General features: G+C 38.9%; 1 protein-coding gene across 1 annotated transcript in view; it reads right to left on the reverse strand.

Moving 5' to 3' along the window:
* LOC310945491 (ephrin type-B receptor 1-like) overlaps positions 1–18,309 on the reverse strand; it is a gene marked incomplete at both ends in the record, with an annotated part of 83,712 nt that overhangs the window by 28,971 nt on the left and 36,432 nt on the right. Inside the window, 4 exons of the mRNA XM_083911591.1 lie at positions 2,883–3,007; positions 4,440–4,515; positions 7,640–7,902; positions 11,135–11,290. Coding sequence (XP_083767717.1) covers positions 2,883–3,007; positions 4,440–4,515; positions 7,640–7,902; positions 11,135–11,290 — 620 coding nt within the window. The remainder of the gene's footprint in view (positions 1–2,882; positions 3,008–4,439; positions 4,516–7,639; positions 7,903–11,134; positions 11,291–18,309) is intronic.

Here is an 18,309-nt window from a genome sequence, read left to right on the forward strand (position 1 = left end):
AAAATGGTTGTCTGTGATTTCTTATGGAACATATTGAGACACCTGAGTCCACAGAGAGCCCCGAAGGCCACATCAACAGTGAGCTGAGGAGATGAATCTAGGTAATAAACTCACTCATCAAACAATACAACAATATCAGTGGCTGCAGTCCACAATCAGGGAAACAATCCCCCCCATGGAGCAGGAGCAACCGTCACATGACGAGACTATGAAAAACCGCTTCCAAGCTGTAAAAACATATATCACGATATCATTGAGAAAATGGATAAGACTTGTGATGTGATTAAATTCATATAAAATGGCTATAAAAATCTCCTGCTGTCGTGAAGATATTTAATGATTCAACTAGGATGGCAAGACACGAAAACTTTGGTTTAATTTACGTTTGTCTAAATGACTGTCCATAATTGTCTGGGGTTCTGTTTCTACTAGCTATTTAAGTGAAGAGTGGCCTGCACAAGACACACAGGATGAGTTACTTGACCAATTAAACTGTTTTAATTGGCTCTTTCAGAGCCCTACAGATCTTAGATAGATCCCATATTGTGTCTCACAGCTGATGAAACTGTGGAACCTGAAACCAGTTAGTTTTTATGGAAGAAACACACACAGCTTTGTTAGTTTCAATAAATCAGTGAACCTTTCTTTCACAATTGATGTAGTCTTACAGTTTGACAGGAACCCACTGTTACCACTTATCAATGAAAAGATACTATTTATTTTGCTGCATGACTTCGATCAACAATCTTTGTGTGCTGGAATGAAGAGTTGCTCTCCATTACTGTAAAACTCTGTCAGTACGATTACAGGCTCCATGAAATATGCATTGCGGCTCTAAAATCAATCCAGACTTATTAGGAAATGAAATTGTATAAAAGATGATGCATGAACCCAACAACCCAACAGACATCGAGCACAAGAGAGAAAGAAAATACATCAATTATACAAATTATAAATCAAAGAAAGATGTCGTTTCTGTCTCCAGCAGTCCTTCATTAATCATCACATGATGTCTATGAGGTAATTTACCACATTTCAGCCACTGAACTAATAATAATAATGATTTTTTTTTTTTACCAACCATTAGTGCTAAGTCGCAGGAAATGACGAGTAATCACAATAGGAATGTTCCAACAACCATTATTGAACAATCATTATTATTTTGAGAGATTTTGTGGTCAATGGATATTCAAAAACACACATCTCAAACACACCATACATAAAATTCAATATAGTGTATACATGAAACAGCATCCTAATCTCTTTCCAAATACTCTAGCTAGCATATTCAGGTTTGTCATAATCGAGAAAAGGGCTTATATATGGTAGGTTTCTGACATCAGGATATGATGTTTACATGATCAAACACATGTAAAATAGGATACAATAAATAGGATACTTCAAAAGCCCTAATCATAACCGGGATATTCACATCAATGTAAACGCACTCATGGTGTCACTGTTTTGTATGTGCGCGTACATGTGTTGGGTCAGTTACTCAGTTTAGTTATTTGCTCAAATAGCTGAAAAAATTATTCATAATATGCATATCGGAATCATGTTAGGTGCTTTGGAGAGCAGCAACTTAAAGGTCCTCTACTCAAAATACTTAAAAGTGTAAGAGTTTTTTTTCACAGCCACATGCACTTACATACTGTACACACAAAGCCAGAGTCTTTATCACAACAAACAGTAGAGATGCTGTTTTACAACACACACAGAGGGAGAGTGACTTCATTATCTGCTCAGGATGCCATACGTTTTTCTCATAATCTGTCCACTGCACCTTATATTATCAGATGTTTACATTTGCACTATAATTAGACCGCTTATTTATACATTTTATTTTTTAGGTTTCGTTTATATTGTATTTTATATTACTGTTGTGATTTGTCTGTGTGTAATGCTGCTGTTACACTGCCATTTCCCAGCTTGGGATCAATAAAGTATTTCTATTCTATTCTATAACTCCACTATACTGTAACTTTACATATAATATAGTTGTTTTATATACTAATGTTCTGAATATCAAGTACAGTGCAGTACATTGTGCTGTTAGATATTAAAAAAACAACAACCATGCGTGTTGATTATTTAAGGGCTCATTTTATGGACGTGAGGATGAACTGTTCAGATTCTGGAGGTCAAAGGTCAAGGTCATTGTGACTTCACAAAACGTGTGTTTAGCAATAACCCATCAATCCCTACGTTAATAATGACAACAATAGGATAAAAGATGAAGTGATAGCACTTTATATCCAACGATCAGCTTTTCAAACACTTTTCTGTCCATTATTCAATGGCATCACTCAGGGGAGACATTCGGTCAGATGCTTGAGTGGTGACACTTTTCTTGAAACTGTCCTGATTGTAGAGATCTTCTGTGCTGCCTGGTTGATGATGTGTGTGAAGCATCCATGTTTTGCCAAAAGTACACTTAATTCCTTTTATTAAATATCTTCAAAGTCTTCACTTCATATATTTTGTAAGTCTGGACAGACATGGATGTAGGCTGCAACTTTACTTAATATATTTACTATATAAGCAACTGACCTATTTGTTGTGGTCCTCTGATTAGTTTATTTACCCATTTATCTGTGCATACTGATGTGAATACTTGTAGTACCTGATGAAGATGGTGAAGGATGAAACATTGTCAATAAACAAAGCAGCATTAAGCGAGACAGCATGCACAAGTTGCACCTTTATTCAAGTTAGACAGTGAGACTTTTCTTCTGCTTCTCAGTGAATCCTGCTAATAGATGACTTAGATGTAGTTGATATTGATTCGCCGGTTATATTGACTCTAAGGGATTACTGTCTGTAACACCAAAGAAGCTCACACACACACAAACACACAGAGATTTATCATCCAACTCTACCTTGTCAAAGTATCGTATCTCGTAGTCGAGGATAATTCCGTTGGGCTGTTCAGGCGGTGGCCATGACAACGAGAAACTGCGGCTTGTTGAGCTCACTTGGTGCATTATGGGAACTACGGAGGGCGCTGTTAAAAAACACACACACACACACACACACACACACACACACACACACACACACACACACACACACACACACACACACACACACACACACACACACACACACACACACACACACACACACACACACACACACACACACACACACACACACACACACACACACACACACAAACGATCAATTAGGATGTTAAAAGAATTGCTAGATTCCATAAATATGGAAATATAGTATGCAATGTAATGACATATTGCCGAGGATTATTTACACCCAATGAGAGAAAAAACGTTACCTCATCCAGGCTCATGAAAACAAATAACTACACTTGTCACCTGATGGGGAAGCAAGAGTTATGTCTGCAATGCATTATTTTACAGATAAATTTAGGAACCAGAAGCTCTTGGCTATGATGCATTTCATGGTTTTACTTACAAGGTCTTTTTATGAGATGGTTTTCATCAAATTTGTATTTCTCTTGACAGCGTACAGTGAAGAGAGGAAGGAATCAAGACGTGATACTACACCAGTAACAAGTATCAAATTGATGTATTGAGAATAAATGTAAGCATCTCACACAGCAGGCTCATCAGAACATCACAGGACTGCCTGTCTTCAGCAAATGTTTGATACCTCATGAGCCTAACACTTTCTTTGTAGTCATAATATGACAGCATGAGCGAGCAAGTCATTTTTGATATTGCCTCAATTGACATTTTACAGGGTTCTCTATATGACGGGTGAGTTTCATATCCTAAGGTATCATGAAATACGCTAAAACGTATTGCATAATATACCCCTCCCCATCCACCCCTAACCCCCCAGTGCAGTCAACCTAGAAATGAATTTATTCTTGTTGAGTCCAAAAAGATTCCAGAGATAGAGTTCTGCATTGGCAGCAGTAACAAATGTGCTCAGAAAGCGGCAGGGTGACAATGTATCATGTTTCGATTGGGAATGAGCCTGGTTTACCGTAGATGAGGTAAATGATGTGTTTTCCATCAGAGGAAAACGGCTTTTAAATCTAAATTTGGGAAGCGGTGGAAATATCACTTGTGTCTGTCTCTATAAAGTATTGATGGAGCAGTAACTCAGCTCACTTTATAGTCTCTAAGAATTACACTGTCAGAGAGGGGTACAGAGAGGGGGGGCAAGGAGAGGGGATAAAGGCAAGAAAAAGAGAAGAGAGAGGCAGAGGGAAAGAGGGAAAACAGGATGAAAGCTGTGGATGTGCAGGAAAGAGAAGGGTGGAGAGAAAGGGAGACAGAGGGAGAGAGATGACAAGCTTATAACATGTTTTATGAATTAAAAAGCTGTAGCTCAATTTCCTTTATCCCCCCAGCCATTCCTCCCTCGCATAATCCACTGTGCCCCAGGGTATGCTTACACACACAAACACAGACTCTTGCACACACATGCACACAGCTTTTCGCACTCACCAGCCTGATTGGTTGTAATGTTGATTGACAGTTGCTGGGCGGGATAAGGGCTCTTGTTGGATACTCCGTTGACTGCCTGAGGAGTAAAAAAGTGTAACGGTCAGCTATTCTACCTTACAGACATTAACCCCCATAGATACTGTTGCTAGGCCTGTCAACCTTGCTGTTTTCACACATAATGCAGTTAACAACGGTGGCAGATTTTTACACTCAAAACTCTAATAGTTCTTAAAAACAATAGGCGCTTGCTTGATTTAAGACAGAGATAGACAAAACAGCAGGCTTCTCATTTCTAACCGGCAACTTACTTCACCAGCAGACCCAACAACTGATTAGGCTTTAATGTTTCCAGCAGACTCATTTTGAAGGGTGAACCGTATAAATGGATCTTAACTATGCACTTGAAGAATAAATGCATGATGTTTTTCTGAAAGAATAAGGCTAAAGCCACATGTACATGGCCATCTGAGATATTGAAAAAAAGAAAAAGCGTTATTTCCTCGTAAAGCTATTTAGTTTTCTAAGTTTACCAAGGAAAATGTAAGATCAAACTGTACTTTCCTTCTAACATAACCCTGTTTGGTTGCTTAGCTTACATACTTGGACAAGCAAGTTGGAAGTTCGATTTATGCACAGGTTAATACTTGTGCAGCTTACATTAACGCAACAATGAAATACAACACACTGCTTAATTAGTTCCTTACAAATTTGCTCTTGTGCTTTGGGATTTAGAAAGGTTCAAAATAAAATACAACACCCTCCAAAATCTTTATTTACTGTACAGTGTATCACTCTTTTGCAGCTACATGCACTCCACTTGACGATTGCTAAGCAATGATTAGGCAACCACTGTTCGAGGAAGGGATTTAACAACAAGTCAGTTATCAGCAACAATGACATGGTGTGGAAGCGCTGCCAATGCCTTCATGAAATCTCTCAGTCTTTCTGATCTCACCAACACAAAGACACAATTAACAGGTTTCGAGAGTGTTTTAAAGACCACCTAATTAGCTGCCACATTATTGTTTGTCAAGAGTTCAGTTAATCATTTTGACAGGCAAAACAAAGTCTTCAGTCAAAGCAAAGGCATGGTAATTAGTGACAGTAGTTTAATAGCTTACTCCAAACTCTAATTCTATATTGTTTTGTTTTGTTTCTTTATCACTTTTCACAATCTATTTAGAGTTTTCCCATTCCTCGAGTGACTGAGGATGCAAAAATAACAGTTTTACCAAAATATAACCAGCGGGTAATACACACAGGTAAATTTACTGTCACAATCTTATTTTGCATGTTAAAGTGACACTTTTCAGCAAATACACTCATCAAATAAGCCATTGAGACAATTTTTTTCATGTAACGACTATTAATGAAGAAATCCCAGACAGTCGCTAACATCCAAATGAGGCTAAAAGGTATTAGCTAGGGGCAGCACGGTAAACGCATTAAAACGGCTTTTTTAACCACTAATACAAGATAACACTGAACCTCTGCAGTAGCATGATAAGTATCCCTACACATCAAACAAAGCATCAGTGGGCTCCTTCCTTTTGAATTGACCTCTGTAATTGACTTGAATGGACTTAACTATGCGTGGAGCTGCTACCAGGGCCAGTTGGTAAGTCTTTAAATCACTCTTAATAAACTCCGGGTTCACTTACTATGTTGTTGGTGCTTTGGTTAATGTGAAGGCCTCTTATCATGCTACTGCAGAGGTTTGGTGTTATCATGAGCAGTATTAGTGGTTAAAAAAGCTGTTTTAATGCCTTCACCGTGCTGCCCCGAGCTAATCAGTGTTTTAGCCGCATCCGGCTGTCAGCGACTGTTAGCGACTCACCAAGATATCTCTGTTAATAGTTGTTACACGGAGAAAAAATTGTTTCCGTGGCTTATTTAATGAGTGTATTTGCCGAAAAAGACCCTGGGATGATTTTACGCTGGAATTTCACTTTGTTAAAATAGTGGTCAAGTTATTGTCATTGTTTTTCCTTGGTGAATAATTTCAGTGAATGGATATAACAATGGATATTCAGCTCTATATTTAATGATGGCTGTCTTCAGTAAACACATAAAATTACAATCAATACTTTGACAATAAGGTCAGGGTTTTAGTCTTTCATTCATACATCATTATTGATCCGTCCGTTCAACAAAAGACTGCTTTCAAAATGAATCAACTCATAAATTCCGGCCACCCTACTGAGTAGATCTGTAGATCCATATTTATATAAAAAGATAAGATTAGAATTTACAATCTAGGATTGAATGGGAGAAGTAAAGTAACATGCCTGCTTCCCTTAACAATTACAATGCAGGTGACCTTGATTTAGACACCCAACCTTGATGGTTAAGGCGTCCGATGGCAAAAGATTGAAGGTCCACCATCATACTGACGTCATAGGCATCAGCGTGGCCTTGTGGTTTGAGAGAACATGATATAACTGGAAATTGTGCATAAAAGCCTCCATGTCAGCAGGCATCCAGCCTCAGTATCCTTGAGCACCACAGTGACAATCTTGGATCTGCATATCACAAGAGCTGACAACACATTCAGAACCAAGGTTGTTATTTTTTTGTATAGTTTTCAAGTAATCTTTTGAGGAGAAACTTTACATTGTACAGTGATCCAACTTTGTAAAAATGTGTACATTTCAAACATCTTCAACATTGTGTAACTAGTAGTGTGAAAAACTAAAGGAATTCTCCACAAAAATACTTTACGGCTATACACTAAAAGGTGGCTTTGTAAGGTTTGTTACTTGCTTCTTTGCAATTATCCTGGATTCAGTACAGTTACAATGGACTCCACTGACGACCTTGAGTTATGGCCATGTCATTTGTTCAATATTGTGCCGGCTGCATAGCTTTAGAGTTGTGAAGAGTCAATAGTGTTATGAAGAATCGTGTATGAAGCTATGGATGTTATCAAGAAACTAGGAAGATACAGATCAACAGAAGTGGAGTGGTTTTTGCTGCATGAAGGGTTTGTAAAGTTTCTTAAAGGTCTTTTACACATTTTCTTTGCTGTGATTCTACTTAGCCATCGTTTTCCAATGCAACAGAAAAGACGAGTTAACATACCTTTCAAGCCTAAAGGCAGTAAGCGTGTGATACTCCACTGGAGTATTCCTTTAACAACACTGAACAGCATGCACACTGAATAAATACAGCTTTAAAAAGGCACTGCTCTCTGCACAAACCTGTATTTCAAAGGTGTACGATGTGTGGGCCCGTAACTTGCTGATCTCCACCCTCGTTTCCTTTAACCCTTGCTTGCCTGAAAGGAATACAACACCGTCGTCACATGGCTGACACGCCCGGCGCTCACTGCTGTGGCACCGGCGGCATAAGACGTTATATGAAAGGTCTTCACGGTGCCCGATTTCACGCGGGGGGTTCCACTCCAACTTCACCGATGTCTGGTTGACGACTGAGACCACGTTGCGAGGAGCTGAAGGGACACCTAGAAAAAGATGATTGAAAGTTAAGGGATTGACATTGAAATTACTTTTCCAGTTTCTGAGTGTGTCAATTTAATGCAAATCACTGCTCCATACCAACCAAACTTCATTATGATAAGAAAATAAACTTGAGAAAATAATTTGTTTTTTCAAGCAGTGCCTACTAATAACTTATACATGGATGCATTTTTTCATTATCTAAGGATGTCTGGTATTTTATAGCTAAGCAATCTGTTGTTAAAGCAGAGCGTCGTCACAGTCTATTTGAGGAACCCTAGCTTCACCCTATTTGCCAGTTCTATTCTACTTTAAAGTACGGACAGTCGTACACAATCTTGGCCACAGAAAAAGTGAATTCCATCTTAGCATAGAGTAAGTTCTATGTCAAGAATAAAATGGAATTTCCTGCGCACTGACCAGTGACTATGAGAATTAATTTACTTTTACTTTATTGACATCAACTGCCAAGTGCGGTTTCCAACCAGTATTGCTGGTACAGATGTATGGGACTCTGCCAACCCTGTCTCCAACAGTCAGAAGTTGGCCTAACAGCCAGAGAATATTTTTGTCTGTCACACAGCTTCTATCTCTTGCTGGGTCTCTCTCTCTTCTGTCAGCTCATCCCTTTGATCTGAGGAGAAACTCTGGCTTTTTTGGTGTTATAGTGAGTCTTAAACGCACACCCAGAGGTTTCCCAAGGTTAAACCTAGCGGGTCCACTTCTCCTTGGCTGTTCACACACATCACACAGACCCTCGCCACACACAGGCCCACAGTCGTGTCTGTGTGTTACATGTTGGAACAACAAGTGAAATGGATATTCAACCTTGGCATATGTTAAATCATACAATCATAAGTAATCTCTGACAAGGCCCTGTAGAATATGAATATGTGTGTATTACACCCACACTGCAGAATCAAAGTGCTCACATTCAATGAGGGGTTGAAAACCTAAGCAGCACAATCTCCACATTCAACTTTACTACTGACAAAGAAACTTCGCATTCATTATCATACTCACACAATAATGGACACAAATAAACACTCAATCTCACTTCTGATCTTCTAGCACAAATACAAATTATTTTACAGAAAGTCAGACAACCACAAAGTTCACGGCAAACACATTAAAATGCAAAAAAGCAAGATAAGGGTAGTGATCATTTTTTAATTGACCATTTTTACTGCTGCAACAAGAACTTACTCACTGTGCTGTAAGTGACTTATGCAGTATTAATCTGACCTATACTCAAAAACACCCACATACACATGCATATACACACATACACCTCCTCATATTGATGCAGCCCACAAGGCAAGCTAAGAGAATGACTTTCTGTCAGGCATCTATCCACACACTGCACGCTCACTCTTACATTTCACTGATTTGATTTTATATCTGATTTGGTTTATGACAAATAAACTGAAGCTCCTTCCTACTTTGAAGTTATATCTCGAGTTGAAAAAAAAAAAACTTGTAACTCAATTTGTTTTTGCCCTTAAATTCAAAGCACCGAGGTAATTCACAAAGCATTGTAGGCTGAGTAAGTTGACACCTGGCACCTTTTCCTTTTGGGAAAGTTGTTTTTCTTCTTCCGTCAGTATTAATTTGACAGTGTGCTGCCGCTTGTTTGAGTTTAGGCTTTAAATGTAACTTCTTTGTTGTCAGATGAGGTTAACCCCATTAATTGTTCCATAACCACATGTGCCAAATTCACTTTTTATAATCCTTTTGTAAAAAAACTGCAATAGATGATCAGTAGAGACACAGTTCGATTGCAATAACAGTAAAGGAATAACAACAACTGAAATATTGCAGCATGGAGCCCCAACAATATATATGATAATGATTGTTTTTAGTGTCAGACATTACATCTATGGGTCACAAATCACTATTTAATTTGCTGTTCCGATGGATGTTTTTGTGGATGGATATTTTACAACACTGACTGTGCCTCACACCTTTGCTCTGGTGCATTTGACCTTTTGGTTCAGTTTATATAGCCTAGAGGGGAATGCCTAAAAAGTCAGTTCTTGATCTTTTAGACTGTAGGCTTCATTAGGCCCGCTTCAGCTCCATTTACTCTCACTCTTTAGATTAGCAGGGAGCAGGTGAAGTCAGGCAGTGCCAAGATGGTGACAGCTGGAGCCGCCCACTTTGAGCTTTATTTACGCTCTTCAGAAACCAATGGGTGATGGCATGGAGACTACGTCCATATTTTATACAGTCTATGGTCAACTGAACCAATTAGATAAATGAGTATAGTTAGTTAAGCTACAAACACAAACTAGTTAACAGAGACAAGTTCTAACGTGGCTAAACAGGACTTATAGTAGCGTCACTCCAATATTCACTGTCGTGATTCAAAAATTAGTTTTTACAGTCAGTTTTTAAATTGGTGCAAGGACGGTTTTTAAATGAATTTTTTATGCATTCTTCTTACATAATGTTGCAAATTCATTCACTTCAAATAATGATCCGCCCATGAATGAACCACAGCTTTTTTAGCCTTGAGAAACATGAAGTTGTATCCAGGTCACTAGGACACACACACACACACACACACACACACACACACACACACACACACACACACACACACACACACACACACACACACACACACACACACACACACACACACACACACACACACACACACACACACACACACACACACACACACACACACACACACACACACACACACACACACACACACACACACACACACACACACACACACACACACACACACACACACACACACACACACAGTTTCACAGTTGAGTTTGAGACTAGCCAAAATGATTCATGTCTCAACCTACTTACACCATCTCTCTGTGGAACAGAGCGGCAGCGTTTTTCAAACTCTGTGCCTCGTCTTGCATAACAATGTAGCCTCTTCGACATACTAAACACATATTCCTTTCAATGGAAAGCTTGAGGAGTGTGACAGTGTTATTACTTACTGCTCCCTAAAGCCCCAAACAAAGAAGGGAACATTGCGGCACACTCGCTCTGAATGAGGTGCATGAAATTAGGGTTGGAATGATAAATCAAAGCAGTTTCATTTTAATTCAGTGATGAGATATTGGGCTGTCACTGATGTAAACCACTGATACTGTATGCTATAATATGTCAGCTATTGGTATCTTCAATCCAAAAGTCTTGGTCACCCTGAGGCATAATAAAACGTCTTTTTTGTTTGTTTGACAGAAGAGACTGACTTACTGGTGCACACGTCCTCCGCCTTGTCCATGTCTCCACGGTAATAGCCGTTGCGACAACCGCAGAGGGTGGCGGCCTCGATGGTGGAGCGGCTGTTGAGCGGACACTGCTGACATAAACCTGCCCCTTGGAATGACTTAAAGGTGCCCTGAGGGCAAGCTGAAAAAAAGAGAGAGAGGAAACGCATGAAAAAATATATATAACTCATGAACATACATGAAACAAAACAAAGTGTCTGTGGGTTGGAATGGTCTGCATCTTTGCAAACTGTTCTAGAAAGACAGCGTACGAGTGGAGTCACTGGCAGTATAAGGTTGATAAGACACAGGAGGGGCTTTCTGGGAATAGCAGCATTGGGGATGATCTTGTTTAGACAAGATAGACAAAAAACATGTGAGTACGTCCACAGTGTCACACTGATGATGATGATGATGATGTGGTGTAGATTATGGTTTAATTCCTCTGCTTCCTTTATCTGGGTCAGAGTTCTTTCTGTCCATAAATATTAACTCAATTATTCTTTGTGACATGAAACACGTATATCAATGATTAAAGACAGTGTCTCCCTTTATCCAACTTTTATTCATCCAGGAACAGCTTGTTCTGAGCATACAGTACGTTCTTGTTATTCAGCTTTTATATTGAAAAGTAGCAGCGCGTTCAGCTCCAAATCTTGAATATTGTATCGGGGTGCATGCTAGGATCAAACAAACAAATAAGAACTCTTTTTATTTACTGTGAGCTTATTAATCTGGATGGTGTAGCTCTTTATATATTGTCTCTTGTCACATGTTTTCGATCTTGGGAAAGAGAATACATGCAGATGATGAGTGAGATGAGATGAGTGAGAGTGTTGATGGTTTCCAGCTGAAGCGTGTTCAGTTTTGCTCACAATAAAACAGAAGACTTCTTAAGGAAGGTCAGAGTCTGTGTGTTAGTTCTGTAGTGAAATTAAGGCGATGCCTGTTTCCCATAGGCTGCATGAAGAACCTCTCTTTCAGTTTATGAACTGCCACAGCAGGTCTTTTTATGTGTCCCTCAGCAGCCATACATTTGAGGACCAATAGCGCACATTTTTAAAGCAATTACACATGTGCATTTAATACCCATCTGTTACGAAATTACCTCACAAAGTTCAAAGCTCTTGAACACAAGATAGTTAACTGTCTTAGTTGTGCAGTGTTTCCCTGTGTATTCAGGGGGAATCTTCAGGAAAGGTTCACACAGTTCTACAAAAAAAGTGAAGTAATTGGTGACTCATCACCATTACTGGACTTCCTCAGAATTGCCCATTTACACAGCTCCCCGTATTTTTTATCGAAAAAACACTACAATTCTGTGAGGCCACTTTTTTCAAGCTGGTCTACTGGATGTAGTGCTGCATTTCTTTAAATTTTTTAATAGCAATGAAGCTTTTTCTGCATGTAATGTCATAGACCTGAATCATGGCTGGTACTGTTTCCGTTAAATATACAATCGGTGTATGTTATTTTACTGACACTTTGAACAAGATAAGCACAGCATGTTAGAAAAAGTGCTGTTGATGAATGGCAGTTATGTCTCTGTTCTGTGTTTGCTGGGAATATTTGTTTAACCTTTAATTTATAAGGAGGGTCTTCTATGATCAGAAAATCAAATTTCTCAATCCTTGTCAAAATGTTAGCACGGTTTACAAATAATAAACAAAATTCAGCATCAGGTAGAAGGACGCCTGCTTTTGGGATTTTATAAGTGCCCTTTTTGTGAGGGCAGATTCTGAATTATGACTACAAGTAAAATAAAAAGCCAAACAGCAAAACAGAGAGGTGTGAAATGAGAAATTAGACTGAAATGAAAGCTCTGCCAAAAGGCTGAGGAAAAACAAATGAGATTTTTTAATGTTTTTTTTTTTATTATTCATCTTTAGCGCTGAGCTTTCTCGGCCTCAGCTGTAATGAATGTTCACTTTATCTCGGAGATGCTTCAGATGCTTTAAGACTAAAATGCAAATGTTAAACAGATTTATGGTGGAAGGCAGTAGTAGGATTGCACAAGCAGACTTTTATGGAGTCCACACAAAGTCCAAATGATAACATGAAGTGAGCGACAGACATAAATGAGACAAAGTACCAGCAAGTTAAGAGCCGCAGAGTGTCACTTAATCAAATGTTAAAGAGATTAAGGGTCAGGCAGATATTGTTCAAGAGAGAAAAAAGCAAAAGCAAAAAGACGGAAACAAAGAAATACTCAGAGAAAAAAAATGGAGAAGATAAGGGCAAAATGAAACTGCTGTTTTTATTCTTCCCTCTCAACATCATAATGTCTGCAGTAATGTTCTATTGTGTTCACTCTCCTGAAATGTTATGCTGTTATTTTTGGGTTTTAATAATGCGTTGTTTTAACATGATTTATAATTGAGAATGTTATTCTTCGGCCAAATGTTTTAGTGCATTGAACATGAACCACAGAGCTTGAAGAAACTACTCTACTGCTACATCTCAGATCTGAAGAATACTTTGTATCATATTGCAAGACTTGATCAAGCTTGTATTAAATGACTTTATACATCACTGGACCCAAATGAAAGCATAGAGTAAGCGCTTCCCCACTTTTATAATTACTGTATGAAACATCAGTGAATGCCACTCAGGTGGTGAGTCCCAGTTACGCTGAAATAACTTTTTTTTTTAATCTTGAGTTTGTATGTTGAGGTGTTTTTCGATGGACTTTGAAGGAACTCTTTTTAAATGTGGTGCACATACCACATAGCAGACCGACATGGTTAGAGAGTAGCTGGTGAACATTTAGAAGCTAAAGAATCAGATATTTCCCTCAGGAGTTGGTAGAGAAAAAAAACAGCGCTAAATGAGAGGGAATCTTGGACTTGCATTCAGCAAGTGGCCAGAAAAAAGACTCTATATTAATGCTAATTTTGCTTCATAACCCGAAAACTGTTTGCTTAAATATTCGACAACTTTATGAGGTGATAATAATTATGTCAATGTTGTGCTTACAGCATACTTCTGCTGCTAACAAGTAGATACAGAAAGCAGTTGCTGAAGAGTCTAAGAGTAAAAAGCTGTTTGGGAAACCTGTCGCCTAGGGGTAAAGATGCCGACAATAAACTGCAAAGTCCTCAGTTTGACTCCAGCCAGATGCTAAGTTGCTGCTCTATATCCCTAATTACCTGTCATCTCTACCCGTCTGTAATAAAGGCATACAAATGCACCAAAAACACTGAAATAGAAAATGGCTGTGAGACTGTATTAGAGGCTGTGGTGGTCTTATCCAACTGGATGAACTAAACGATCGTTGCTGAAACCAAGATGAAGTCACAAGCTCTTTTTAATACTTAAAATCGGTTAAAAACTTTATAAAAACTCACACACAGAAGTACAGAGTGACTAATACCACTGACTTATGATGAAAAATAAAAATTAAACATTATTGAGATACAAGGTTTCTGCCAGACAGCAGCACAATGCTCCCCTTCTTAGAGGCTTGTGCTTTAAACCTGTTGCAAAGTGTAAGTACTACTTAATATATAATAGCACACATTCAAACTACCCTCAGCTACAGTTCAGCCAATGTTTCCCTCAATCTCTCTATTTGTCAGACACCCTAACCCACTTTTTTCTCTGCCTGTTGATGTCACTCCTCCTTTCTGTTAGTTTCTTTATATTCACCTCTACCTTTCTTTAAAGTTGTCTTTTCAGGAGTGTCATTAGCTTGTGCCTCTTTGTGTGTGTGTGTGTGTGTGTGTGTGTGTGTGTGTGTGTGTGTGTGTGTGTGTGTGTGTGTGTGTGTGTGTGTTTGTGTGTGCATTGAATAGGCAGATAGACATCTGACTTGTCAAGGTCATTTATTCAACATACACATGGGACGTGTCACCATGGCAACAAGTCTTGCCCTCTTTCTATTAGTTATCTCGAGATACCTCTCTGTATAGTCTCTCTCTCTCTCTCTCTCTCTCTCTCTCTCTCTCTCTCTCCCTCTCTCTATCTCTCTCTCTCTCTCAAACAAAGCAATTAATTAATGTAAGATAATTTTAGTGTAAAGTGTCACTTTGATCAGCCTTACATCCCCCTCAAGGATTGACATTTATTTGGTGTCTGTGAATTTAGATAGTGTTCCATTGCTTAAATCCAACTCTTTACTAGTAATATTCTAGTGAGTAGTAGTTGTACGTTTGTTATAGAAATGTTATTGACACTAAATGTTGCTGGTAGGTCCCCGCCCTGGTCACATTGTAGGTCCCTGTTGACATATCGTTACGTTAGCTACCTAGCTAACTCCTTATAACATTAATTTCAGTGTCATAGAAACAAAGCCTTCAAAGTGCTTCAAAGCACTTTGATGAAGCGCTTGACAGTGCTTCATCCCTGTGCCAACTATGTGGACACTGGTGCAAAAGTAAAGAGTAAAGATGTATTTGCTTTAATTCTTGTAGTGTCATTTACCAAATTTGGTGTGAATATAATAGACAAAAATGAGAATGCCTGATGAACTGAACTGCAGCTCACTGGGCAGAAAACTCATCATGCAAATCATGCGGATAGTGAGAGAAACAAAGAACAGAGAGGTTACAGAGAAAGACAGAAAGAAAGAAAGGGTTAAAATGGGACAAAGACAGAGGAAAATATTATTCCCTATTCTCTCTGTGCCTTTACCCAGCTGTGTTGAGTCACATAGTGTGTGGATGACAATTGTCTAAAGTTGGCACACATGCTCTGATCAATTATTAAACATGTGTTTGTGTGTGAGTGTGTGTGTGTGTGTGTCTGTGTGTGTGTGTGTTTGTGTGTGTGTCTGTGTGTGTCTGTGTCTGTGTGTGTGTGTGTGTGTGTGTGTGTGTGTGTGTGTGTGTGTGTGTGTGTGTGTGCGTGAGTGTGTGTGTGCATGTGTGCGTGTGTGTGTGTGTGTGTGTGTGTGTGTGTGTGTGTGTGTGTGTGTGTGTGTGTGTGTGTGTGTGTGGTAAAAGGCTTTAGGTTTTGAAAACTCTTAGAGCATTGTCGGGGTCCACAGCAGGGGTAGTTTGTGTGTATTCAGTGGTAGTGCTGACATTTGTAGTGTGGTGCATTTCAAGTAGTAAGGGTCTATTTGAATATGTTTACTTTACACACACACCCACACCCATACATGGCACTTTGATGTTGAGCCAGTTTGGCTGGATGGTTTGCGCAATATGCTGTTGTGGTTCAAAATAAACACCATCTCTGTGGCCTGACATGCACACGCACACGCACACACACACACACACAAATACAACCATCTGTTCTAATAGTGAGTCCAGTTTCCTGCCAAGTTGTTATCAGCTGATTGGCAGAATGGCGCACCAAAAAGATGCCAGCTCAGTGGAGACAGACGGGACAGGCTCTGTCCTATGACATCTTCAATCACAAGCATAAAAGCTTTGAATACAACACACGAGTCAGTTGTAGGTAGACATGTCATGACATAAACTGTCAAGTCACCTACAGGAAGCAACATGACCTGAATATTAAATATATCAAATTTGTATTTGAACACCTCATCACAGATCGATCAGTTAAACTTATAGTACCGAGTGGCCAGGTAGAAATTGCCTAACCCCTGTCTGCTTCCAGTCAGACTTTTCAGTTTAGCAAAATAAGAAACTTCAATATTATGTCAATTAGTGACATTGCTTGACAACATACTAATAACCTGATTTCAACACGAAACAAAGCTGTTTCTAACCAATAATATGTCAGTCTCTTAGGAACAGATCATTTTCCAAAACACTGTACAGAAGGACTGGTTGAGTCACTAAAAAACACACTTTCATTTGATGTCTGAAGTTAGACTGCTGGATGGGAGAGAAAATCACAACAGTTACATTACATGTAAAGAGTTGTTGTATTGAAACAAAGTAACAAGAATTTGGTGGGGTGGAGATATTTTGGCTACTTAAAACCCTGTTTGACCACGCAGCGGATGAGACGGTTCCAAAAAGGGCTAGGCTAACGTTACTTAAAGTCTGAGATGAAACAGATTGGTGATGTATGGTGAGGAAAATCTGTGTGAAATACCAAGTTTATCACCTGAAGCATCACCACCTACAGTGATAATGCAAGCAGATTGCTCTCACCATTAATTAGAGTATTACTCATCCCAGGGTAACTAACTGTAACAGTATGTGTTTCCCCCATTAATGTATCAGACATGCTGTTGTTTCTTTATGTCAAAAGACATGGCACCAAAAAATGCCGTTGAAAATAAGGGATTTTATTTAGGGTTCCCTGCTGTAAACCTTTCACACTGTGATATTTATTGATTAGATACTGATGCTAATTTTTGTAGAATTTATTTCCTTAAATAGATACTCTGCTTATTGCTCATATTACTGATACTTATACTGAAATGATACTCGTTTCAATTTTCAGGTTGTGAATCTCCTATAGGAAATTTAAGCTTGGGGAAACCTAAAAGTCAACACAGCTATATTGTCATAAATAATAAATGCATTCAATATATCACTTATTATGAAAACTATTAATCAAAAAACTTTTATGTCCCTGTGGGGCAATTTGCAGAGGTATTGTGTTCAAATGTTTTACCATATCTACCTTCTAGTTTTGTTCTTCAAGGGCACCAATTACACGCTGAATATATTTTAAGAGATTGACAGCAAAGGACTTAATAATTCCAAATTCCACCGTAATTCATTCTGCAATGGCACTGAAAAATCATTGAATACTGTCAGACCTAATCACTGTCTCCCCAGAATCGTGTCTGGCTTACCTTCTACCTACTCAATTATAGGGGAAAAGTATTTCTGTGCAAAGAGACACTGACACCAAAGGCAAAACTAACACTAAATGTATTTCACTGGAGACAGATAAAATACCTTTCATCAGCCCCTTCTGTGTTCTCTATCTCTTTTATCCCTCACACAGTTCTTATACCTTTCTGTCCTTGTTTTGTCCTTTTTTGAACTTTCTTGCCATTCCATCGCTCCAGAGGGCTCTCCTTTCTTCCTTCCTTCCCTCCTTCCTTCCCTCCTTCCTTCCTTCCTTCCTTCCTTCCTTCCTTCCTTCCTTCCTTCCAGATGCCACTCTATCTCTTTGACACTCTCTGGTAGTTCAGGCCTAATTTGCAGTAGACTAATCTGGCTGGAACATGCTAAACTAATTAACATGGGATGAAGCGGCCTCACTTTTCATTTTACCATATGTACA

Source organism: Echiichthys vipera, assembly GCF_963691815.1.
Source record: "Echiichthys vipera genome assembly, chromosome: 3".
In the NCBI taxonomy this organism is placed as follows: domain Eukaryota; kingdom Metazoa; phylum Chordata; class Actinopteri; order Perciformes; family Trachinidae; genus Echiichthys; species Echiichthys vipera.